At 49.7% G+C, this 27233-nt stretch overlaps 1 protein-coding gene across 1 annotated transcript in view; it reads left to right on the top strand.

The window, feature by feature from the left end:
* Positions 1-27233, top strand: part of TRIO (trio Rho guanine nucleotide exchange factor) — a 5246815-nt gene that overhangs the window by 4323865 nt on the left and 895717 nt on the right. The window contains exon 50 of the mRNA XM_086965300.1: positions 19845-19983. Coding sequence (XP_086821426.1) covers positions 19845-19983 — 139 coding nt within the window. The remainder of the gene's footprint in view (positions 1-19844; positions 19984-27233) is intronic.

A 27233-nucleotide genomic window follows, 5' to 3' on the forward strand; every position in this document is an offset into this window, starting at 1 on the left:
TTCAGGCCCATTTGACGCCAGTGGGGGGTAGGGTTTGTAATCACCTCCTTCACTGGCGCTCCATCACATCGTACAGGTGGGTGCTGCAAATCGTCAGAAGAGGCTACTCCCTCCCCTTCGAGGCGACCCCTCCAGCCATGCCACCGCAGTACCACCACGTGTCGTGGGGATCACTTGCAACTTCTGCAAGAGGAAGTTATGGCCCTCTTGGCCAAGGGTGCCATCGAGCGCGTTCCTGGGCCAGAAGTAGGGTGTGGTTGTTACTCCCACTACTTTCTGGTTCCCAAAAAGGGCAAAGGGGGCCTACGCCCTATCTTGGACCTCCGGAACGTCAACGGTTTCCTCCGGAAGGAGAAGTTCAAGATGTTGACTTTGGCTCAGGTCTTAGCTGCCCTAGACCCCGGAGGCTGGATGGTAGCGTTGGACTTGCAGGATTCCTATTTCCACATCCCCGTCCTGCCGGCCCCCCGGCTTTACCTGCGGTTCACGGTAGGCCACGAGCACTTTCAGTTTACTGTGCTCTCCTTCGGCCTTACCAGCTCCCCACGGGTGTTCACAAAAGTGATGGCGGTGGTCGCAGCTCATCTGCGCAGTTTAGGAGTTTGTCTTCCCCTACCTCGACAACTGGCTGTTGAAGGCGGGCTCACCCCAGTCAGTCGTCAGCCACCTCCAGACTAAGGCCGACCTCCTGCACCTGCTGGGGTTCTCCATCAATGTGCCGAAGTCGCACCTGTGTCCCTCTCAGAAGCTCCTCTTCACCGGAGCGGTTCTAGACTCGGCGCAGTTTCGCGTTTATCCTCCCGAACAGCGGGTTCGGGATATTCAGGCTCTGATTCCGATCTTTCAGCCTTTACCCCGAGTCTCGGTCAGGTTGACGCTGCGGCTTCTGGGTCTGATGGCCACCTTCATCCTTTTGGTGCATCATGCCAGGTGGTGGATGCAGGCTCTGCAGTGGGACCTGAAGTTTCTGTGGGCCCATCATCAGGGCAACTTGTCCGACCATGTCTTGTTCTCGGAAGGCACTGCAAGACAGTTGCAGTGGTGGCTCACGGACCGCGATTGGGTCAGCGGCAGATCCCTCTCCCTACCCCAACCAGAGCACGTAGTTGTGACGGACGCATCCCTCCAGGGCTGGGGGGAGCCACATGGGGAAGGCGGAGATCAGAGGCCTCTGGTCTCCGGCGGAGTCCCGGCTCCACATCAACCTTCTGGAGCTGCGGGCGATCCGGCTTGCTCTGAAGTCATACCTCTCCTCTGCCCAGGGGAGTGTAGTGCAGGTGTTCACGGACAACACCACCGCCATGTGGTACTGCAACAAACAGGGCGGGGTGGGGTCTTGGACCCTTTGCCAGGAGGCTCTGCGCCTCTGGCAGGGGCTGAAACATCAGGGCGTGACCCTGGTGGTTCAACACCTGGCAGGTTCCCTGAACGCCAGGGCGGACGAACTCAGCCGTCAGTGCATGATGGTCTCGAATGGCGTCTGAACTCGGACTTGGCACAAGGCCTCTTTCAGCAGGAGGGAGAGCCTTGGTTGGACCTATTCGCTACAGAAGAGAACACACAATGTCATCAGTTCTGCGCGTTGGAATTTCCAAGGCGGCACTCGCTCGGAGACGCTTTTCGTCACGAGTGGAGTTGCGGTCTGTTGTACGCCTTTCCGCCTATACAACTTCTGCCCAGAGTGCTGAAGAAGATCAGGCGCGACCTGGCCCAAGTCATCCTTGTGGCTCCGGACTGGGCACGAAGATACTGGTATCCCGAGCTACTCAGCATGTCAGTCGATCCCCCGATTCGTCTGCCTCTTCAGGAGGACCTTCTGTCGCAGCAGCAGGGGACGGTCCTCCACCCGAACCTGTCCAGTCTCCACTTACATGCGTGGAGATTGAGCGGCGGCAGTTGAGGCCATTTGACTTGCCTCCTGAAGTCTGTAATGTGATTCTGGCAGCCAGGCATCCCTCCACAAAATCGGTATACGCCTGCAGGTGGAACAAATTTGTGACATGGTGCACAGCAAAGGCTGTGGATCCCCTTTCAGCCCCTCTTTCAGAGGTTCTCCTCTTTCTTCTTTCTCTTGCCCAGCAGGGCTCTGCTCTGGGCACTCTAAAGGGCTACCTCTCTGCCATTTCCGCCTTCTTAAGGCTCCCTGATCAGCCCTCTTTGTTCAAGTCCCCGGTTGTAAATAGGTTTTTGAAGGGCATCACTCATATGTTTCCTCCTGTTCGTTTTGTGATGCCTCAGTGGCACTTGAACCTGGTTCTGACTTATCTGATGTGCGCTCCCTTCGAGCCACTTCATAACTGTCCTCTTCGTCTCCTTACTCTTAAGACTGCATTCCTGGTTGCAATCACCTCTGCCAGGAGAGTGAGCTCCAGGCTCTTTCTTTTCAACCTCCCTTCCTTTCTGTCCATCTGGACAAAGTTGTGTTGCGGACGTGACCCTCTTTCCTGCCCAAGGTAGTCACAGCCTTCCACATCGGGCAGCCCATCACCTTGCCCATCTTCTTCCCGCCTCCACATCCCTCGAAAGAGGAAGAGAGGCTCCACTGTCTGGACCCAAAACGTGCGCTCTCATATTATCTGGATCGCACACACCAGTTACGGGTGGATGACCAACTCTTTGTTGGTTACGTGGGCACTAAGAAGGGATGGGCGGTGCACAAACGGACCATTTCTCGATGGGTCGTCTTGTGCATCAAGGTTTGTTACTCTCTGGCCAAGAAGGAGCCTCCTGTGGGGCTACGTGCCCATTCCACTCTGGCCATGGCGGCTACTACTGCCCTGGGTCGGGGAGTCCCCTTGCAGGACATCTGTCAGGCAGCTACGTGGGCCTCACTGCACTCGTTCCCAAGACACTATTGCCTGGACAGCCAAGTCCGGAGAGATGGCTTTTTCGGCCGTTCCGTTCTCCAGGACTTTCTGGTGTGATCATTGGTTCGCAGACCCACCACTGGGGTTGTTATTGCTGGGGTATCTATTCTAAGGTAAGGAATCTAATACTAACCTGTTTCTTTCAGATGCACAAGTTACTTACCTTCGGTATCGATATATCTGTAAGAAACAGTAGTTAGTATTAGATTCCTTACCACCCCACCCATCCTCCCCGTTCTGCGAACCAATATCTAGGGTTAAGGTCATCCCCTTTCAGGTCCCTAGTTTTTATGGCACCAGTGTTGGTTTTTATCATGGCTCTGCGTTTCTGGCGCAGAAAAGCTGTGTATAAGAACTGACGTCAGCGCGCGAGGGCGGCGTCTAAGTACTCTGACGATATCATCCCGGGGCCAACGACACCGACAACCGACGCAGAGCCGCAGACGACGCCTACCGACACGCAGGGATATTGCTACGCAAAATGTTCTGGATCCAGTCTGACGCCTGGGGATATTCTATGGTAAGGAATCTAATACTAACTACTGTTTCTTACGGGTATATCGTTACCGAAGGTAAGTAACTTGTGCGTCAGGTGTAATGTATGCTCTATGTAGGGTGTAAAAACTAATCATTTGGAATCGTGCATTACGGGATACCTTGGTGGCTCGGAGGAGCGCATTTTCCCAATCCTTGTCTTCTATAGGAATCCCAAGGTCCGCCTCACATTTATCCTTCAGTCCCTCCAGCGGTCCCGTGGAGTCCCACCGAATGGCTCGATAGAGGCACGATACCGCCTTAATGACGCCTCCCGCTAGGCTTATGTTTTCGCATGTGGTGTGCGTGCATGGTTCAGTTGTCCTCTGACCCAAGTGCCTGCGCATGGCCCCAGTAACCGCCTCATATAGTAAAAAGTGTCCCTGCGGAATGTCCTAGTTTGCTCGGAAGGTCGCAAACGTAAGCAGTTCACCGTCACCATATAGGTCACTCTGTGTCTGCTGGGCCCCCAGATAAAAGTTGCAATAAGGGAGTCGAGCGAGCGAAACCACGCACTGGGGATCCACACCGGCAGGGTGGTGAAGAAATATAGCAATCGGGGCAGGGCTATCATTCTCAGTAGGGAAATTCGCCCTGCCACCGATAGGGGTAGCGTTCGCCAGGAAGCCATACAACCTTTTAGTGATTGCAGAGCCCCCCTCCCCCAACATTCCCCTGCTGAACATCAGACAGGTCATGGTATACTTTCACCCCTAAGTATCTAAAGCAACACAGCTCCCACTGTAGGTCTCCCAGGCCCATGGGAGGTGGAGTATCTCGTGTCACCCGGAAGAGTCGCGACTTCTGCCAGTTAACGCATAATCCAGAAAGTGTTCCAAACTCATCCATCATTTGCCGGGCCACCCCTAAGTCCGCACCAGTGTCTTTTGGAAATAGCAGAATATCACCTGCATATAATGCAATGTGGTGTGTCTGTTCAGCTAATCTAATACCCTCATATGGCATCCCAGAGCGTGCCATGCACGCAAGTGGCTCTATCGCTAGAGCGAATAATAGGGGGGAGAGGGGGCACCCCTGTCTCATGCCCCTCTCCACCCGGTATTGCGTGGAAATGGTGCGGCCCGTGCGAACCCTCGCTACCGGATCCTTATATAGTATTTTAACCCACTGGACGAACCCCTGCCCCAGCCCCATACTTGTGAGCACCACATACAGAAAGTCCCATTCGAGACTATTGAATGCTTTCTCAATATCGATAGCAAAGATCGCCACCTCCGGAGCTTCCTCTGTGCCCTGTTGTAGAACTGCGAAGAGACGTCTGATGTTAAGGGTTGTATTTCTGCCAGGGATGAATCCTGCTTGGTCGGAGTGGACCAAGAAGGTCATATGCGGTAGCAGTCTGGTGGCTAATATCTTACTTAGGATTTTAAAATCAAAATTTAGCATCGACAGCGGTCGGTATGCTGTGCACTCTGTTGGGATCTTGTCGGGCTTGATCAGGGGAATCATTACCGCCTCTCGCGTTGTCCGTGGTAGACTCCCCCCTTCCCATGTTTCTGTGTATAGTTCCACCAATCTGGGTGCTAGTTCTGCAAGATATGTGGCTTAGAATTACTGGGCCAAGCCGTCGGTTCCAGGGGTTTTCCCTCCTGCCATAGCTTTGACCGCCCCCCTGATCTCCTGTTCTGTTATGGCGGCTCCCAGTGCCTCTGCCTCCCCCGCCTCTAGGGTGTGAAGCGGAAGGGGTGATAAATATACTGTAATCTTATCTATTTCGCGGTTGCCAGTGCTTTCATACAAATGTGCATAGTACTCACGAAAGCGGTTATTATTCTCCACTTGTCTATGTAAGGGTCATCCTATCTGGTCATGAATTGTCAATATAGTATTTCCCCGCTTGGACGGGTTGGCAAGCCATGCCAACAGTCACCCTGCCTTGTTCAGCACGTGTCATACCCATGTACTTCTGTTAGTCAAAGCAGCATAGACGCTCTTCCTGCACTGCTACTTCTTCTTTGGCCTCTAGTAGTTCCCGCCTCAATTCCGGGTGTTCCGGCCGTCTACGCTCTAAGTCCTTGAGTGCCCCCTCTGCTCTCTCTATGTCTGCTGTAAGCCTACGAACTCCAACAGAAGTTGCCATACACCGCCCTCTGATTAGGGCCTTAAAGGTCTCCCATTTCGTGATTCTAGAGTCTGTGGAGGCCGCATTGTCAGCGAAATATTGTATGATATGTTCCCTAGTCTCGTGTTGGAAGACTTGTTCCTCCAGGGCTTCCGGCTTGAGGCGCCACGGTGGGATGGGCTGTGATAGCGTCCTTCCCTTGAACCTGATCATGAGTGGGCTATGGTCCGAAACTGTTCTGGTCAGGTACTCCCCCCCCCCCCCCCCAAGTTGGGTGTAGAGGTCTGGGGTGCTTTAAAAAGTGTCTAGGCGTACATGCAAATAGTGAGTGTGAGATAGGTGCGAGTAGTCCCTGTCAGTCGGGTGCAAGCTGCGCCATAAATCCACTAGTCCCCAGTGAGTTTGCCAGTCTCGGAAGGATCAAGCTACCGTATGTACAAGAGAGTCTTGAAGTGGCGGGTGCGATCTATCCATTTCGGGGTCTGCTATACAATTGGAATCTCCTCCTATTAGAACCGTTCCAATCATGTACGGTGCAGGATACCCGACAACTGCTCCCGAAATCGAATATGATGTACATTTGGGCAATACACATTTACCAGGGTGTTATCCTGTCCATCAAGTCTTCTAGAGACAAGCACATAACGTCCCTCGGGATCAATTTTATGCTCAATAGGTTGGAAGGGGACCCCCGCCCGCACCCAGATCAGGACTCCTCTGGCAAATGCTGAATATGATGTGTAAAATGCTTGACCTCTCCAGCGCCTTCGCAGTGCCGCCCCCTCTGTGTCCAATGTGTGAGTCTCTTGGAGCATCGCTATCTGCACCCCTGCCTATTCAACTGAGAGAATATTTGATACCTTTTGCTCATTGAGTGCATGCCCCTAACATTTCACGACATTGTTATAGGTGCCCTTTGTCGGCTGCATGAGTGCTCATACTCCTCCCTGTTTGATCCCCGATACCCAGATCCACTTTGTGTGCCTCGCAAAAATCCCATGCTGTTGGTCATTGTGAGAAGTTGGCCTGATATATGATGTCTCCAATTCTGGGGACAACTTGTATCAGTCCAAACAATCCCTTATGGTGGTGGTTGTAAGTCAACCTTATAGACAAGCTATCCTAGGGGCAGCATGGACTAAGCAGCCTTCAGGCTAAACTCAAGAGGGCATGTGAAGCCAGCTGTTTTACCATATGCAATCCTGTAATATCAAATGAAAGGACACCACACAAGTTATATATTATAAAAATATATGTATTTATTACTAGAATAATCCTCTGTACTCTTTATGAGTATAGAAGCACAAGCGTTTAAACAAAAGCACAGTTAAACATATGAAAGTTGCACAATTATGGATGAGGCCGGGGGCCACTCAAACCATATATTACAAAAGTGGTACAAGTATCACTAATCGAACAGTGGTAAGGCCTAGGGCCTTGGGAATTGCTGGGACTAATCGGGACTACCAGTGATGAAGTCGGGAAAAGCCCGCGGGAATCGGGTGCAGCGCTAAAAGCACACGCATGCACCAATGCAAAGTCAATGGTGCGTAAAAGTTATCGAGTTACAGTTTTAGGAGTCTTCCAACTGGACTTGAAGTAGAAAACTTTAGACTTAGACACTAGAGGTGTAAACCACTACAGGAGCACCGGCGTTCAAGAGTTACCTCACCCACAGGAAGCGGGTGCACAGGTGCAAAATCGTGTCGGGTTTCGTCGTGTAATAATAATAATAATAATACAGAATTTTGTATAGCGCGAACAGCTACCTCACGAGGAGGTGTCCCGGCGCTGAGAGAACAAGTGTATCAGACCATGGAGGCTGGAGAGGGTAACATTTAGCGAGACTGGGTAAACAGCCAGGTTTTCAGCAGGTGTTTAAAACAGGCTTCAGATGGGGCCTGTTGGAGGGTGATGGGTAGTGAGTTCCATAGATTGGCCACATTGGCCGAGAAGGTTCGTCTGCCCAGCCGGGCTCTTTTTACTCTAGGGGCTGTCAGACGCACATGGTTGTTGGATCTGAGCGAACGAGATTGGGAATACCTTGGAAGTCGAACTTTCAGGTAATTTGAGCAGTTTCCATATAAGGATCTGAAGGCCAGAGTAAGTGCTTTGAATTTTATTCTACTAGCAACTGGTAACCAGTGAAGGGAGAGGAGGTACGGAGAGACTGAGTGCTTGAACGGAATCCTCATTAAAAGTCTCGCAGCCGCATTTTGAACCAGTTGTAGTTGCTGTATAAGGTACTTTGGTAGGCCCAAATACAGACCGTTGGCGTAATCCAGCCTGGATGTGACTGTGGCGTGGACTACGGTTTTTCGGCAGCTGACTGGTAGAAGTCGAAGAATCTTACGTAGATTCCTCAACTTGCTCATACAGCAGCCAGCAACTTGCTGTATGTGTGAAACAAAGGACCTGGAAATGAAGATGCTGCAGGCGGCCAGAAGAGAAGTGTCCTGTGTGATCCAAGGGTGGATCGAAGATGTAGAGTACCTGAAAGCAGAGGGGACAGAGTCTGGGTCACTCAGCAGTGACCAGGGTGGAACCAGGAAGGAACCAGGCAATGTCGGGCGCAATCAAGTGGTTGTTGAGAAGCTTGTCTCCGCTGCCACGTGGACTCTCGGGCACCGAGGATGTCCAGGAGTGGATCACGAGCTGTCCCACGAAGGTTCTCGCTGTCGGCAGTGTCGGCTTCCGGATTGGAGCAAACAGACCTTGGCAAATGCAACCCACGCAGGATTCGAAGATCGCTTCTTACTCGGACCAGCAAGGTCAGAGCGGGTGCTCCTTCTCAGGGGAGCGAGGGCCAGTCTGGAGCAACCAGACTAGCAGAGCAAATTCAAAGGTTTGTCAGTACTGGGGCCGCTAGCCAACGGGCAAGCGACCGGACCAACGTGTCGAGCAGAAAAATGCAAAAGGGCCCCACGCAGCACTCAGGGAGTGTGGAGGGGAGAGCTTTGGTGCAAAAGCTGCTCGGGGCTGGGGCTTCTCAAACCCCAATGCACAGCGTCGAGGGAGCCTCGGGAGCTGCACGGTCAGGACTTTGTAGTTTTTCCAAGATGGCCGGCCCCACGCTTGAGGTCGCCTCCACGGGTCTCAGACTCGCTGGAACTGTGGATCGGGCTGTTGGAAGGCAGGAACGCTGGGTCTTGTTGATCTCTGTCACTCGAATTCCGGCGGGAACTGCAACAAAGCAAACGGTGAGGCGCTGGATGGTGCCTGTTTGCACAGGGTGGTCACTCCTTGACCACAAGGGAAATTCTTCAGTCTTCCACGTCGAGTGGGATGTTGAAGGGTCCAGAGTTTTGTTTCATAAGTTTCAGTCAGGATAATCTGAGGTGCATCTGCACAGCTCCTACCTTTATTCCAAATCAAGGGGCTGGATTACCTGCTAGGTCCCTCCTATGGGTGGGACCCAGGAAGGGGGTGGTTACACCCCTTTCCTTTTGTCCAGTTTCGCGCCAGAGCTGGGGCTGGAGTGCCCCAGCACCAGTTTGAACTGGACTATGCATGGGAAGCCTTGTGCTCCCCAGGCAGTGTCTAGTTTCATTCAACCCTCCCTGCTACAATCCACTATCTCCTGTCTGGGGTGGTGTGGATCTATTGTCCAGGCCTCCCCTGCCGGAGTTTCGGTCAGCAGCAGGAGGCCAGACTCGTGTCTGTGGCAGCAGCATCCATTTTGTGATGTTGGGGCTTTGGTTAGATTTTAACCGCGTTTAAGCAAAGTAACATGCCTTCTCCCTCTAGAAGGGAGGAATAATACCCCAGTCGCCAGGACTGGCGAGGGGGTAGTATTCCATAGCGTATGACACCTTACATGACATGTTTTGATAAAGCCAAACCAAAATTAGCAAGTAACCGCGAGGATTATAATGCACTTAAGAGTATATGGTATGGCAATATCCCGGAACAGCTAAGGGAATTGGTCCCGACAACTGCAGACAGGCTCAGCTCATGCTAGAGCACCATCTCACATAAAACCAAGCACTCTGCCTCCAGAATTGTTAAGGCCTGCCATAGGAGTGACTTATAGGTATATATATGTCCAGGTATAGGTTTAGATATAGGTATGCTATATCTAAGCAAGGGGTGATTACACGACCTTGCCCCAGCTGAGTGATCAGCCAGTTGTGTCAGTTTGGATAGCCAGCCAGGGGTGGCAAAAGATATGCTGCAGCCCCTGGTAGGCCTTGAATGCACCTATGCCCGGGGTACCTATAGTACTCTGTACAGGGGCTGATAAGGTGACCCAAGCCAATTTAGTTATGCACCTAGGGTACATGGAGTCCATTTTAAAGAGAGAGCAGATAGCCTGGGGCCCTGATTAGCAGGATCCCAGGCCAACTAAGTCGAAAACCAGCTAAACACAAGGCAAAAAATCTGTGGTAACCATAGTCAAGTATCCACCTTCCTACAGTTTCTATTCCGATTTCAGTTCTGGCACTGTATGTGGATACACTCTGAGTGTGTTCACAGGCACTGGGTGCCTGCTGGTCTAATTTGTATCACAGGGTTTGCCGCGTTCTATTCCGTGTGGTAATGCCTACTCTTCAATCTCTGGTGTTAAGTAGTGCTTATGTCCTTTGTTCTGCCCTTATGGCTCAGGCCCTGTCTGGTTTTTCCTTGTCAACAGTTGGTTCTATGCCAGACGTGTTGCTGCTGCACATTGTCTTGTGCCCCCCCTTTTTTCCCTCTCACTTCCCAGGCGGGGACTCCTGTCCCTCTGCTCATTACCATGCTGGGGCTCCGGTTCCTCTGCTCATTGCCTCTGCCGATGGTATCCTTAGAGGTCTCTTTGTTCAGGGATGCTCATTGTCATTTTTACAATGCCTGTATATGGTTATATATATACATATTTCTGACAATATATGCATGTGATTGGCTGTGTTTTTGACATATGTCATGTTCTGCTATGGTTGGTACCTATTGAGTGGGCCGCTCTATTTGTCTTTCATTTTCTTGCAATAAAAAAAATAGGTATATATATCTCTATATATACACACACACACACACACTGCGAAAGGGCTCACATACTATGTTTTTCCTGCTGCAGTATCTTGGGTTACTTAGCCCCAGATTCTGACTCACTCTCTCTCTTTCATATGAGAGCAATCCTTATGTGTGTTCCCGACTTCTGCCGGTATCCTTTAATCAATGGGCTCTGTGTATGATTGGTCAGTATACTATCTGGTGTTATGTTCAGTGTCTTTCTGCCAACGCATATATGCTGTCAGTGCTACATTAAAGAGGCTTTTGTAAATGTGCGGTGTGACTCCCACAGTCCAAACTGTCAGCTTACGTGTATACCTACTGTGAGAAGTTGGCCTGATGTATGATGTACACTATTCTAGTGAGCACCTTGTATCAGTCCAAGCAACCCTTATGGTGGTGGTTGTAAAGTCAACCTTATAGACAAGCTATCCTAGTGGTAGCATGGACATAAGCAGTCTTAGGCTTAACTCAAGAGGGCATGTGAAGCCAGCTGTTTTACCATATGCAATCCTGTAATACCAAATGAAAGGACACCATACAAGTTATATATAATACAATTATATGTATTTATTACTAGAATAATCCTCTGTACTCTTGATGAGGCCAGGGGCACAAGCGTTTAGACAAAAGCACAGTTAAACATACAAAAGTTGCACAGTTATGGATAGGCCCAGTGGCCACTTAAACCATATATTAAAATAGTGGTATAAGAACCACTTCATGAACAATGGTAAGGCCTAGGGCCTTGGGAATCTCTGGGACTACACTGGACTAACTCTGATTAGGACGGGAGTAGCCCGCTGGATTTGGGTGCAGTGCCTAAAGCACACGCATGCACCAATGCAAAGTCAATGGTGCGTAGAAGTTACAAAGTTACTGTTTTGGAAGTCTTCCAACTGGACTAGGACTTAGCCACTTTAAACTAGGACACTAGAGGTGTGAACCACTACAGGAGCACCGGTGTATTCTTGTTATCTCACCCACAGGAAGCGGGTGCATAGGTGCCAAAGTGTGTCGGGTTTCGTCGTGGAGTTCTATGGAGCCTGGAGATGAAGATGCAGGCGGCCAGGAGAGAAGAGTCCGGTTGGATCCAAGGGTGGATCGAAGATGTAGAGTACCTGAAAGCAGAGGGGACAGTGTCTGGGTCACTAGCCAGTGACCAGGATGGAACCAGGAAGGAACCAGGCGATGTCTGGCGCTATCAGGAAGTTGTCGAGAAGCTTGTCTCCGCTGCCACGTGGACTCGGGGGCATCGACGATGACCAGGAGTGGAACACAGACTGTCCCGCGAAGGCTCTCGCTGTCGGTGGTGTTGGCTTCCGGATCGGAGTCAACAGGCCTTGGCAAATGCAACCCATGCAGGATTTGAAGATCGCTTCTTACTCGGACCAGCAAGGTGAGAGCGGTTGCTCCTTTTCAGGAGAGCGAGGGCCAGTCTGGAGCAACCAGACCAGCAGAATAAATTTAAAGGTTCGTCGTCGTAGAGGCCACTAGCCAACGGGCAGGTGACCGGACAGACTCGTCGAGCAGGAAAATGCAAAAGGGCCCCACGCAGCACTCGAGTGTGGAGGGGTGAGCTTCGGTGCAAAAGCTGCTCGGGGCTGGGGCGTCTCAGTCCCCAATGCACAGCTTCGAGGGTGCCTCGGGAGCTGCACGGGAAGCACTTTGCAGGCTTTCCAAGATGGCCGGTCCCACGTCTCACGTCGCCTCCACGGGTCTCAGCTTTGCTGTGGCTGTGGATCGGGCTGTTGGAAGTCTGGGAATCCGGTTCTTGTCGATCTCTGTCGCTCTAGCTCCGGCGGGAGCTGCAACAAATCAAACCGTAGAGCGCTTGATGGTGCCTGCTTACACAGGGTGGTCACTCCTTGACCACAAAGGGAGATTCTTCAGTCTTCCACGTCGAGTGGGATGTCGAAGGGTCCAGAGTTTTGTTTCAAAGTTTCAGTCAGGATTATCTAAAGTCTATGGACACTGCACCTACCTTTATTCCCAAATCAAGGGGCTGCATTACCTGCTAGGTCCCTCCTATGGGTGGGACCCAGGAATGGGGTGGTTACACCCCTTTCCCTTTGTCCAGTTTCGCGCCAGAGCTGGGGCTGGAGTGCCCCAGCACCGGTTTGAACTGGGCTATGCATGGGGAGCCTTGTGCGCCCCAGGCAGTGTCTAGTTTCACTCGCCCTGCCTGCCTCAATCCACCATCTCCTGTCTGTGGTGGTGTAACACCTCCCTGTGACAGGAAACCTTTTGTCCAGGCCTCCCCTGCCGGACTTTCGGTCAGCAGCAGGACTCCAGACTTGTGTCTGTGGCAGCAGCATCCATTTTGTGATGCTGAGGCTCTGGTTAGTTTTAACTGCATTTAAGTAAAAGTAACATGTCTTCTCCCCCTAGAAGGGTGCAATGATACCCCCGTCGCCAGAACTGGCAAGGGGGTAGTATTCCAAAGTGTATGACACCTTACATGACATGATTTGATAAAGCCAAACCAAAGTTAGCAATAACCGCGAGGATTATAATGCACCTAAGAGTATATGGTATGGCAATACCCTGGAACAGCTATAAGGACATGGTTCCGAAAGCTGCAGACAGGCTCAGCTCATGCTAGAGCATCATCTCACATAAAACCAAGCACTCTGCCTCCAGGATTGTTAAGGCCTGCCATATGAGTGACTTATAGGTGTATATGTGTCCAGATATAGATTTAGACATAGGTATACTATATCTAAGCAAGGGGTGATTACACGACCTTGCCCCAGCTGAGTGATCAGCCAGTTGTGTCTGTTTGGATGGCCAGCCAGGGGTGGCAAAAGATATGTGTAGCAGAGTAGGGTCTGCTATCCTATGGTCACCCCAAATTTTTGCTTTTTGCTTCACTGGTTTATGACTTAATGTGGCTGTGGGCCTGCTAATCAGACCCACAGCCTGCTGTTCTCTCTCTAAATTACTGCCAATGCACTCTAGGTGCATTACGAATTGGAACTGGTTCACCTTATTGGCCCCTGTAGCAGTGTACCCTAGGTACCCAGGGCATAGGTGTTTCCAAGGCCTACCAGGGGCTGCAGCATGTATTGTGCCACCCCTGGCCTGGCCTCCATATTTGACACAACTGGCTGATCACTCAGTTTGGGCAAGTTGGTGTAATCACCTCTTGCTTAGGTGTAGTATCCCTAAACCAACCTAAACTGGACACACATGTTCCTATCAGCCACTCCTATGGAAGGCCTCATCAATCCTGGAGGTAGAGTGCTTGGAAATATGTGAGATGGTGCTCTAGCATGAGCTGAGCCTGTCTGCAGCTGTCGGGAACCTCTCCCTTAGCTGTTCCAGGATATTGCCATACCATATACTCTTAAGTGCATTATAATCCTCGCGGTTATATGCTAACTTTGGTTTGGCTTTATCAAAACATGTCGAGTAAGGTGTCATACGATTTGGAATACTATCCCCTCGACAGTTCTGTCGACGGGGATAGCATTCCACCCTTCTAGAGGGACACGACATGTGTGTAGCCTTAACCCCGGTTAAAGTTAACCAGAGCCTCAGCATCACAAAATGGATGCTGCCACCAAAGACACAAGTCTGACCTCCTGCTGCTGGGAGTCCTTCCAGCGAGGGAGGCTTGGACAAAGGGTTTCCTGCCTTGGGAGGTGCGAGCACCACCCCAGACAGGGTTTTGTGTATTGGGTAGGACAGGGCTGAATAGATTGAGACATGCCCGGGGCACACAAGGTGTCCCCGTGCATAAGCCAGTCCAAACCGGTCCTGGGACTTTCCAGACCCAGGCCTGGCGAGGAGCTGGACAAAGGAAAGGGGGTGTAACCGCCCCCCTTCCTGGTCCCACCCAGAGGAGGGACCTAGCAGGTGATCCACCCCTCCGATTGGGAATAAGAGTGGGAGCAGTGCCAGAGCACTTCAGATCATCCTGAAATCAACTTTAAACGAAGAAGGCGACTGGACTTCGACAGTCTGCTGCACAGAAGACTGAAGAGAATCTCCCTTGTGGCCTAGGAGTGGCCACCCTGTGAACACAGGCACCAACCAGCAACTCGACATTGCTTTGCCGCCGCCTCCCGCCGAAGCCCGAGCCCAGAGCCTGACAAGACCCAGACTCCCAGACTTCTCACCGCCCGATCCACAGTCCCTGCAAAGAAGGGACCTGTGGAGGCACCGAGAGACGTGGGACCGGACCTCTTGGAAGACACCCGAAAAGCTGACTGCGCAGCATCAGAGGCATCCTCGATGTTGTGCTTTGGGGACTGAGAACCCCCACCACCGAGCAGCCCTTGCACCGAAGATCAGCCCCCCAGCATCTCCACGATCTGCGTGGGGCTCTTTTGCATTGTGCCACTCGACGCGCCATCCCGGCCACTAGCCAAGTGGTCAGCGGCCATCTTGGCGACGAAACCGACGAACTACACTGCGGGTCTGGTTGCTCCAGACTTGCCCTTGCTCCTGTAAAAGGGAGCACCCGCTCTGACCTTGCTGGTCCGAGTGATAAGCCTTTTTCGATTCCTGCGTGGCTTGCACTAGCCAAGGCCTGTTTGCTTCAATCAAGTTTCCGACACCGCCAACAGCGAGAAGCCTGCGTGGGACAGCTCGTGACTGACTCCTGGACGTCCTCGACCCGGGTGTCCACGTGGCTGCAGAGAGAAGCTACACCTCAACGCCTGTTTGCACCCGACATCGCCTGGTTCCAATCTGGTTCCACGGTAGTCACTGGCTAGTGACTTTGAACATTGTCCCCTCTGCTTTCAGGTCTTCACAACTTCAGATCCATCCTTGGATCCACCGGAACTCTTCACATCGAGCCGCCTGCAGCATCTTCAGCTCCAAGCATCATCGACCAGCGTGACGAAACCCGACACTACTTCGACCCTATGCACCCGCTTCCTGTGGGTGAGGTAACTCAGCAACGCTGGTGTTCCCACACTGGTACACACCTCTAGGGCCTGTGTCTCAAGTTTCAGCTTTCTAGGTCACTCGGAAGGTTCCTAACTATCTAACTTTCTAACTTTTACGCACCATAGACTTTGTATTGGTGAGTGCGTGCACTTTAAACACTGCACCGGAGTCCCGCGGGCCTTTCCCGACTTAGTCACTGCTAGTCCCGATCAGCTCCAGCGATTCCCAAGGCCCTAGGCCTGTTTCCTTTTCGATTGGTATCTCTTTTACCACTTTCTTAGTATATGGTTTAGGTGGCCCCTAGGGCTCATCCATATTGTGCAACATTTGTGTATTTTAAACTGTGTTTTTTTTAACGCTTGTGCTTCTGTGCTCATAAGGAGTTCAGGGTATATTTGTAGTTAATAAATATATATATATATTTTCAATATATATCTGTGTGGTGTCCTTTCATTTGGTATTCGAGGGGGTTGTGTATGGTAATACAGCTGGCTTCACATGCCTTTCAGAGTTTAGCCTAAGACTGCTTTGTCCACGTTACTACTAGGATAACTGGTCTATAAGGTTGACTTACAACCAATCATCATAACGGATGCTTGGCATGGTACAAGGTGATCACTAGAACTAGTGAGCATCATATACCATGCCAACTTCTCACAATATGCTGCAGCCCCTGGTAGGCCTTGGATGCACCTATGCCCTGGGTACCTATAGTACACTGTACAGGGGCTGATAAGGTGACTCAATATCCAATTAGTTATGTACCTAGGGTACATGGAGTCCATTTTACAGAGAGAGCAGATAGCCTGGGGCCCTGATTAGCAGGGTCCCAGGCCAACTAAGTCGAAAACCAGCTAAACACAAGGCAATAAAACTGGGGTAACCATAGTCAGATATCCATCCTCCTACACCTACTATCCACACACATATATATCCTTGTAGTCATGGTTTTGCATCACTATACATGAGTGACCTCTGCCTCTACACATGTCATTCTTGGCATCCACTGTTGTGCTTGCTCTTTTTGTACGCTCTGACTCTGTCTTTCTCTGGGACTTTATTTTTTGCAGATCCATGGGATCCTGCGCTCAGTTCAGCTTCTAATTCTCATTGCAGAAGCCTACGGATTTTGGCACACTGTCCCACACTTTCACAGTTTTAGTAGTTGTAGGAGAGTAGGTTTGCTTCCTATGGTTACCCCCACTTTTTGCTGTGATTCTCTGTTTTTTTTACTTTAGTGTGGCTGTGGACCTGCTAATCACGCCCACAGCCCAGCTGTTCTCGCTATAAATTGATACCATGTACTTTAGGTACATACCAGATTGGTTACTCGGTCACCCTTGTGAGCCCCTGTATAGTGTACCATAGGTACCCAGGGCATAGGTGCACCTTAGGCCTACCAGGGGCTGCAGCATGTATTGTACCACCCCTGGTTTTCCTCCCAAACTGACACCACAGGTCTGTTCACACAGCCTGGGTAAGGTGGTGTAATCACCCCTTACTTAGATATAGTATACCTACATCTATCCATACATATAGACGCATATACACCTATAAGTCACTCCTATGGCAGGCCTTAACAATCCTGGAGGCAGAGTGCTTGGTTTTATGTGAGAGGGTGCCCTAGCATGAGCTGAGCCCATCTGCAGCTTTCAGGACCATCTCCTTATAGCTGTTCTATGATATAGCCATACCATATACTCTTAAGTGCATTATAATCCTCGCGGTTAATGCTAACTTTGGTTTGGCTTTACGTTGTGTCATGTAAGGTGTCAAACACTTTGGAATACTACTCCCCCCCCTCCCCCCCAACCAGTCCCGGCGGCGGGGGTAGCACTCCACCCTTATAGAGGGAGAAGACATGTAGTTACTGGTTTACCCGGTTAAAGTTAAAAAGAGCCTCAGCATCACAAAATGGATGCTGCTGCCAAAGACACGAGTCCTCCTGTTGCTGGACAAAACTCCGGCAGGGGAGGCCTGGACAATAGGTTTCCTGTCCAGGGAGGTGCCAGCACCTCCCCAGACAGGCTTTAGTGTTTAGGGGGAGGGAGGGCTGCATTCAGTGAATGCTTTCCAGACACTGCCTGGGGCACACAAGTTGCTCCATGCATTTCCCAGTTCAAAACGGTTGCTTGGGCACTCTGCCCCAGCTCTGGCGCAAAACTGGACAAAGGGAAATGGGTGTAACCACCCCCTTCCCAGGTCCACCCATAGGAGGGACCTTCAGGGTTGTCCAGCCCCTAAACTTAGTATAAGTATAGGAACCCAGTCACTAGGACTTTAGATTACCCTGGACGAAACTTTGAAACATAAATCCTGGACCTTCGACATTCCACTTCGACTGGAAGACAGAAGACATCTCCCTTGTGATCAAGGAGTGAACACCATGTTCAAACAGGCACCAACAGCAACTTTGCCGGTCTGCATTTTTGAGGCTCCCGCCGGATCCCGAAGAATCTGCGACACAGGACATGGACTTCAAGACATCTCTGACCCCGACCTTCGTTCTCAGCAAAGCTGAGACCCGTGGCGGACACGAGAGACGTGGTACCGGACCTCCTGGACATCCTGCATTTTCCAAGCTGCACTCACTTCACGAGGTAACTCGAAGTTGTGTATTGGGGTGCTTGAAGCCCCAGACCCGAGCATCATTTGCACCGAAGCTCAGAGGCCCCCCACTCCACGAGTGTCCTGTGGGCCCCGCTTTTGCATTTCAGCTCGACGCGTCTTTGTGGTTCCTAGTCCGTTTGCTTGGGAGCCTCCCGAAGACTTTCCTTTACATCTAACTTGCTTTCCTGGTTGCTCCAGGCTTTCTCCAACTTCCCTACAAAGGAGAAGTTCCTCAGATCTTGCTGGTCTGCACCGAAGCCAATCTCTTCATTCTGCATGGGGTGCGTTGGCCAAGGCTTGTTGGGTCCAGTCCGGATAACGACACCGCAGTCAACTAGATCCTTCGTGGGACACCTAGAATCCAGCTGCTGTTTGTCGTCGACGCCTCCTGGTCCTCGTGGGTGAAGAGGAAAATGTCACATCTTCACCTGAATTCACCAGACATCTGGTGGCATCTTTCTATCGCCGCCCTGGTCACTGGCAAGTGGCCCAGACTCTGTCCCTTCTGCTTTCAGGTTCTACAGATCTTCGATCTACCCTTGGATCAACCCAGACACTTTTTTCCTGGGTGAGGTAACACGAGTACTCCGGTGCTCCTGTGGGTCTTGACTCTCAAAGTGTCCTAGTTTAAAAGGGTTCCATCGTAGTCCATCCGGAAGTGTCCTTAAATTGTATATTTGTAACTTCTATGTTTTCCATAGAAAGTCAATGGTAACCCACGGCTGTGTTTAGACACTGCACGTGTATCCCATGGGCCTCCTACTTCCTAACCTTTGGCTGTTTAGTGTAGCCCCAGCGATTCCTCAAGCCCCAGGCCTGCTTTCTAATTCTCGTGTGGTTCTTATACCACTATTTTCGTATATTGTTTGTAAGGCCCCTAGGGCATAACGTATACTGTGCAACTCATTGTATATTAACTGAGTGACTTGTATTGTATTTTTACCTCTGACCTCATAAAGAGTGCAGAGGGGTTGTGCTTAGAATAAATGCATATATATTTGATATATACCTTGTGTGGTGTCCTTTCATTTGGTACTCAATGAATTATAATTGGTAAATAACTTGCTTAATAGGCTCTCTGAAGTCTTAGCCTGATGACTGCTGGCCAATGCTACTACTAGGATAGCTTTCTATAAGGTTGACTTTACAACTACCATCAATAAGGGTCGATTAGACTGGTGCTAGGTGCCCACTAGAACTAGTGGACATCATATGCCAGGCTAACTTCTCACAGCAGTGGCACCACCATGTGGTGCGGAAACATTTCACAGTAGAAAACGAACGTCAGCACGCCGGGGGGGGGGGGGACTTGTATGGCTCCACTGACGTCATATCCATGGACAACATCAGGGCGGAGCCCTGCAACGCCGTCCCCTGGCGCGCAGAGATACTGCTGAAAACTCTCCGGATCCAGACTGACGCTTGGAGGATATTCTAAGTTAAGGAATCTACAGCTAGGCTGTGTCTCTACCAGATACATTGTTACCACAGGTAAGTAACTTGTTCTTTGTTAGTTATTCCACTGATAACTAGCTGATAAGCCAGCTGTTTCATCAAGCACCTTGCTGCTTTTTTGGAGGTTTTACTCAGTACATGCACTAGGAGGATCATTATCACTTCCAGTCCAGCATATTATTTAGAAATCTTTTATCATCTCCCTCTCTTTCGGTGTTCATGTAGAGATAATCAAGTAAAGTTTAAATGTGAAAAAGGTAGATATTTTGCATACAGTATATTGTATTAATTTAATGCTTTAAATTGACTGTGATTTTATGATGCTTTTAAAATCAGATAAATCAATTTTTGATAATGAGAACGTCTGTCATCAGTAGTTCTTTTAACTTTTTTTTCAATTTCAGAAAATCATCCTCTTGGCACACGGCACTCCGTACAAAGAAGAAATATGAGAAGAAGGATAAAGAAGTTAAAAGAGGAGAAAAACCTGAAAATGGTTATCGCAAATCTAAAGAAGAACCGGCTAATAAGGTCTCTGTAAAAGTGAGTACAGGACTATGCATATTTTCAATATATGAATAAAAAGTACTGTACCATATTGTATTGGTACTGTCTTCTGTGCTGATACATACAGTGTATGCTTTGATTTAATATTGTTAACTTAAATCTCAAAATACAATCACTATATGCTCATTGCCCATTTACTATTATTATTCTGCAGGATTAAATTGTGTAATCTATTTAATGTTCTATTATAGTTCACTGCAGATTCTCTCCATTTGCAAAAGATTATCTTATAGTATGTATAATTCTGTATTGAAAGACGTGGAGAATGGATCTGGAAACTTTTTTGCAGTCCCTCTGTATGCCACAAGGTGGCGCTTTGTATCTCTGCACTGAGACTGTTCTGCTACGGAAATGATGCACTGGGCCTATATGGGCACCCCTTTTCCTTTCTTTCAGCCTCACAAGAATGTAGGTCTGGAGCTCCCTCTCATCTCTCTTCCAGTGTGCAAGGGATATCTCCCCCTTAAAATAGAGGTATCTGTTAGAGACATCCAGCTGCAGATTCCTTAACTTTGAATTCTCCCCAGACGCCAGACTGAAACTAGAAATTTCAGCAGTACCTCTGCGCGCTGGGGTACGGCATCGTACGGCTCCACGGTGATGAAGTCTCTGGATTTGACGTCAGTGGAGCGATATAAGTCTCCTCCTGCGTGCAGACGTCAGTTTCTTTTCTGTGCTGCAACGCGGATCTTGAGAAGCGGTTCCTCTGCCCGTCTGTTTTTAGCCGACTTTGACACCTTTTTGCATCTGTGAACAGTGTACCTATGCCTTCGGGTTTTAAGACATGTGAGACCTGTACTCAACAGATGTCGGCTACAGATCCACATTCCATCTGAATGTGGTGCTTAGGAGAGCACCACCACTCTGAGGAGTGCGACGCCTGTAAGAGGCTGAAACCTAAGTCCTTGCAGTAGAGGCTAATAAAGTTGCTGACCTCAATCTCCTTCCGGCTGTGAAGTTCCGGCGCATGGCCCAATTCAGAGATGGCTGCCGAGCTGGAGCTCCCCTTTGAAGCTCCGGGGCAAGGGATCACCTTTTGGTGATATCCCTGGCTATGCCCCCCATCCTCCCTGCTACTCTACAGCCCCCTACTATGAAGCCTGCCTGTAACAGAATGATTTATTTGTAATCATCTGCAGAAAAGGAAATCTTGGTTTTATAGCTACACCTGAAGTCTTGTCTTTGATGACGTTGCTAACGCAGACTGCCTCTCACCAGGGTTAGGAACGAAGCTGTCCTAGTGGAATCTGATGCCCCAGCTGCTGCTGGAGTCCCATTCCTGCTTGTCACCGCATCTGGAGCCCCCAACGTGGTGTTAAGGATCTTCTGGGCGAGGTATAGAGCACACACCCCTCCCCCATCCCCACTGGCGTGACCGAGACTGCCTCTCACCAGAGTTTGGACCGAAGCCGTCCTAGTGGAAGGTGAGCCCCAGCTGCTGCTGGAGTCCCATTCCTGCTCAGCATCGCTTTCGGAGCCCCCAGCATGGAGTTGAGAATCTCCTGGGCAAGGTACCAAGCACACACCCCTCCCCCTTCTCCTCTGGCATGACCCAGGTAGTTGCCGTTGCGCTGTGGATCAAATCCGCCCTGCAGCCTTACTACGGGCCCCCATCCCTGTAGGTAGCTGAAATTCGTGGCACAGCTCTGGGGGTGACGAGACCCCGTGCCAGATGAGGCGGAGTGGTGGGACCTGACACGGATAACGGAATCTGCAGAATAGCGTGTGCCTGATCCCAAAATGGTGGACTCGCGGCCAGCGGACGCTTTTAAATAATTGTCAATAATCACCAAAGGTCCAAACCAGTGAGCAAGCTGATCAGTCTTTTTTTATTTTTACAGCATCCTTTCAGTCAAACAGCTACTATTGTGGCAGGCATGCTTTGTAGAATGTGGATTAGACGCACAATATGACTTTGGGAGATTGAAGGTCTGCCTACTAAGCTTTGCCCATCACAACAACTCACGCATCTTTATATCAGGTGGTGCCTCAATATACCATCTTTGCACACTCTAAAATCCCTGACAGCTGTAATCGGCGCTACCTGATCACAGACTGCTTTTCTCCCCGTCCCCGCATCCAATGAACTCGGTGCTGGTGTCTGGGCAAGTGGGTCTCTGCCGCTTTCAGCCTCTGAGGACCAGATCTTGCCTCTCCGGTGGTCTCCGTCCGACGCAGTGAGTACTGGGCTGGCTTGTCTTAGATCCCGCTACTCCAGTGACCGAATGACGCTGCCTCAACACGGGTACATCATCCGCCCGTCTCCTCAGCCGATTATATTCATGGCTGAGAGCACATTTTTCCTGCCGCACTATGCTATGGAGTCCCAGAGCCCCTGCTGACTGCCGAGAACGCAACACGCTCCCTTGACCCTTTGGGTCCTGACTGGCCCCACCGCAGGGGAGACTGAATTGGCTGTCCCCGTCCTGCCATCCTTTCTCTGGAAGAGGTCTACTTCTAGACTTGCCCCCCAACCCCCCACCCCCTTATTCTGCTCTATAACCTATGCTCCCACCGACTTCTGGTTGGCCCTCTTCCGCCCAGGCTTCTCTGCTTCTCTGCTTCTACAGCCGTATCAACAACATACAGGACAACAATACTGTCCCTTGATTGTTTTAAGAACAAATGTTTTACTTTTGTTTATCAAAAAAAACTTTTAACTGTATAAATTATCGTGTATACAAGATATATGTGTTTAAATCTTTTTTTATCAAAATAATTAAAAATCCTTTTTATCAGTACTAATGTTTGTGTTATAGTTCTTGTTAAATATAGCCAGTGTGTTTTTTCGGTTAAAGTTGGCCTGGGTTGATACCTTCGCATTTGAACTTTTTCCCTGACCCAGGTACTTTATCCTCATCAGGGGGTCCATGATACATTACAAAAGCCTTTCCTCATTCTAACATCCCTGTTATTATTTGGACCAGCAGAATTCTCTCCCTGCCTTGCTCGCCCAGCCCCCCGCAACTTACCGCCATCCACTCGTGCCCCCCCCCATAACTAACCCTAAGCTCCTGACATGCATGTTTGTGAACTGCTGCTTGGCGGTTTGACATGCCACAGAAATTTCCGATTATTTGTAAGAACAAGGGGAACCCAGCGGGTAGCTATGGACCATGGGTATCAGTTAAGTTTTGGGAGACAAAGGTCCTAAGCGTAAACAAAATAATAGACAATGTTATATAGACCACAATAGGCTGCTATATATTTTTATATCCCTTGTCCAGCCGGACAGGGAATTTATTAATCAGATAAATATATTCTCGTTCTAAATACATTTATGCAACACACATTTCATTGCAGTAAAGCACACTCCTGTGCCGTACCGGTAGAGATGAGAGAGAGGATAGGGAAGAAAAGGGGTGTTTCAGGCAAAGGAAAAGAGCAGACAGGGTACTGTTTTGAGTCAAAAGTTAACAGTATCTCCTAGAGTAGTACATACAGATATAGATATACATTAATTCAATGTATGTCCACTCAAAGGAGTCGACGTTTCGATCCCGTGCTCAAATTATAAAGGGATCATCTTCAGGACTTAAATAATTGTTTTGCCTGGTTTAAAGGTTACATATGCCTGTTAGGGAGAAAACAGGGAACAGCGAAGAAATAAGAGAAATGTCAATTTAAATGACTTGGGAGAGCGGTCAGCTTTAACCATCTGCAGCACTGTAGACATGGTATTCGGAATCGCAGTGAATAGTCTGTGCTGGTGGATGTGAACATAAAGTGTTTAGAGCATTATTAATAATAATAATATAATACAGAGTTTTATAAAGCGCGAACAGCTACCTCACGAGGAGGTGTCCCGGCGCTATAGCAACAGTGTTGTGCCCGTTTAGGTAGAAGGGCTGGAGTCTAACGTGGTGCCTAGCGTGGTTGGGCAAACAGCCAGGTTTTCAGTAATCGCTTAAAACATGCTTCGGATGGAGCCTGTTGGAGAGCAGGGGGTAGCGAATTCCATAGTACCGCCACATTGGCCGAGAAGGTGCGTCCACCTAACCTGGCTCTTTTTGCTCTAGGGGCTGTAATGCGAACACTGTTCTTGGATCTAAGGGACCGGGCTTGGGTGTATCTTGGTAGTCTAGCTTTCAGGTAATTTGGGCAGTTGCCGAACAGAGATCTAAAAGCCAGGGTGAGTGCTTTAAATTTTATTCTGCTTGCCACTGGTAACCAGTGAAGGGAAAGGAGATGCGGAGAGATAGAGTGTTTGTAAGGAATCCTCATTAAAAGTCTCGCAGCCGCATTTTGGACCATTTGGAGTTGTCGTATAAGATACTTTGGTAAGCCCAGATACAAGCCATTGGCGTAATCTAGCCTTGAAGTAACTGTGGCATGGATTACAGTTTTTCGGCAGCTAGTTGGTAAAAGTCGGAGAATCTTGAGAAGATTTCTCAATTTGCTCATGCAGCAACCTGCCACTTGCTGGATGTGTGAAGCAAAGGACAGCTTGTCGTCCCACCGGACTTCAAGGTTTCTTGCTGAGTGGCTGGGAGAGGGGGCGTGTCCCATCTCTGCCGGCCACCATAGTTCAGATGGTGGAGGGGGGCTTTTTCCGAAAAAGATCACCTCTGTCTTGCTGGCATTGAGTTTTAGTTTATTGGTGTTCATCCAGCAGGCCACGTCTTGTAGGCACCCCTTCAGACTCAGAAAGGATGTCTCTGACACCTCTGAATATGGAAACACCAGCTGGGTGTCATCGGCGTATGAAATTGCCTTGATCCCCCAGTTGGCAATTAGCGTGAAGAGTGGAGCAAGGTAAACATTGAATAGGAGTGGGCTCAGGGCCGAACCCTGGGGGACACCACAGCTGAGGGCTTTTGGAGAAGAGGAGACATTCTTTAGAGCCACCTTCTGAGTCCTTTGAGTCAGGTATGATTGTATCCACTCCAAAGCCTGGCTCTGGATGCCTAGCTTCGCCAGTCGCAACAGCAGAATATTGTGGTCGACCGTATCAAAGGCGGCCGACAGATCCAGGAGCACCAATATAGCTGAGTCTCCCGAATCCATCGACCACCTCACTGACTCGGCCACCTCAATTAGTGCTGTTTCAGTGCTAAAACCGGGTCTAAAGCCTGATTGTGTCTCGTGTAATATATTGTTTTGCTCAATAAATTGATTCAATTGGCGCTGGATAACTTTCTCGGTTATTGGTAGACATTTGTGACATTATTGACATTGTCCTCGGAATCGCAGTGATGGGATTGTGCTTGTGGAAGCGGGCCTTGAACAGGAGGTTTTGTGCACTGATGGTGACTACAAAGCTTGCTCGTTCCTCTGTGTTTGTGGTGAGGGGAGCAAGGTGCACTTATACTTGCATGAGAAGGAAGTGGCGTGCAGCCGCTAGGTCTTGATTTGACAGATGGGATATCCTAGGGTTGGCATAGTTCCGTGCAGGGGCTCTGGAGATAAGGGAATTGCCTACCTCTGTTAGAGGCGAGGAGGTTGATGTTCTCCGCAAAGGCGCAGGAGTGCCAGCGTCATGGGGGCTTCCCTTGTCACTGCAGGCTGGGGCTCATTGGCCGCAGCTGTAAGTGGAAAAAGTAAGCAGTTTTGTACTTCTGCTTAAGGGAAGGTGGTGCAGGGGTAGGTTAACGGGGATTTGGGACATACCTTACGCTCGGCGATTCCGAACAAGCAAAGGCGTTTCAAATGGGTTGGAATAGGCTGGTGCCCTCCGAGGTTTCAGACAGCAATTGGTGGGGCCAGTAATCGGCACACTTGGGATCTAAGGTCCGAAAGGTTAAAATAGTTAACGGCCGCACGTGTGGGAGTGGGCGCGGGGTTCAATCAAGAATCGCTACATACCCTTGTTTTAAGGTTTTGTGAACCTTAATGATGTTTTCGGGTGAATTAATCACTTAGGAATTGGGGAGCGGCTCGATGGCCGTCGCCAGGAAGCGGTCAGTTGAATCAGCGATCCGCTAAAAGGGAATGGGACAATACTTAGGTCTCGATCCGATTTGGGAATCGATTTCAGGACAGATGATAAGGGAGCTTACCAGAAAACAGGAACAGTGCCTCAGATCCGGCAGGCAGCAAGGATTGTCCGTCAGCGCGCTTAGAGGGAGTGGGCGGGCATGTTGTTAATGATTCACAAGGTCACATGATCGGGGCATATTTCCTATGTGGCTTCGGGACCAGAATGGGCGCCATCTTGGAGTGGTGTCGATGCCGTTTTTGCTGCTGCACTTGTTGGAGCCTACAGGGGAAGGCCAATGATAGGGAAAGGGGGGTGGTGAAGAATAAACAGTGCATTGGTTTTGGGTGAACTCCCAAAAGAGGAGAGCATTGTGGATTCAAAAGGTGAAAGGTCTCCCTTGATGAGTTTAAAGAATGGACTCGGTGGGATGGCAGGTTTTGGGTTAGTTGGGGAAGTGCACGTGACATAGAGTGGCTGTATGATTACAATAAAACAATCAGTTTTTCCTACACTGCTGGACATGTTAATTTTCAGGACATATTTTGCATTGGTAAAAATTGTTCTATTAGAGGAGTGTTGTGCAATCCTCGCTTCTGTTGAGTCCTGTGTGAATGGTGTTAAACTGAATCCTTGACTTGAGTTCCTCACGATTCAGAAGTTGGAACAGGTTGTCTCCTCTCTGTGGCAGCTTCACCGCTTTTAAAATTGTCCATTTGAGGTCGTCTGCGGTATGGTTCAGTTCAGCAAAATGTTCAACCAGTGGAGCATTTGGGGTCCCGCATCTGATGCGACTCCTATGTTGGCATATGCGTGTCTTGGCCTTTTGGGTAGTTTGTCCCACGTACATTTTAGGACACGGACACAGAATTGCATAGATTACGTTACTGCTGTTACAGTTAGTAAAGCTTTTCATGTCAACAGTTATATCATTATGGCTAAAGTTACGAGCCTCAATCGTGAATTCATATACAGTACATTGCCCACACTTGACATGACCCAGAATTGGTGGGAGGCCCCAATTGGATTCAATGGTTGCATTAGAGATGGGGGCAGGTAGGGCTGCTCGTACCAAATGGTCCCTCGGGTTCTTGCTTTTCTTAAAAGCAAAGAGCGGTCTTTCTAGATTTATCGGGCCTGCATTTAATGTGGGCCAGTGTTTCAGAATGGATTTACGAATTTTATTAGAGATAGGTGAGAAAGTGGTGAGGCATGCGATCCTCTCTACACTATCACTGGCCTTAGGTGCAAGGAGAGCCTCGCATGGACAGTACCAAGCCCTCTTGGACGCATTTTTCACTAATCTTCT

Source organism: Lissotriton vulgaris, chromosome 4_1 (assembly GCF_964263255.1).
Source record: "Lissotriton vulgaris chromosome 4_1, aLisVul1.2, whole genome shotgun sequence".
NCBI lineage: Eukaryota > Metazoa > Chordata > Amphibia > Caudata > Salamandridae > Lissotriton > Lissotriton vulgaris.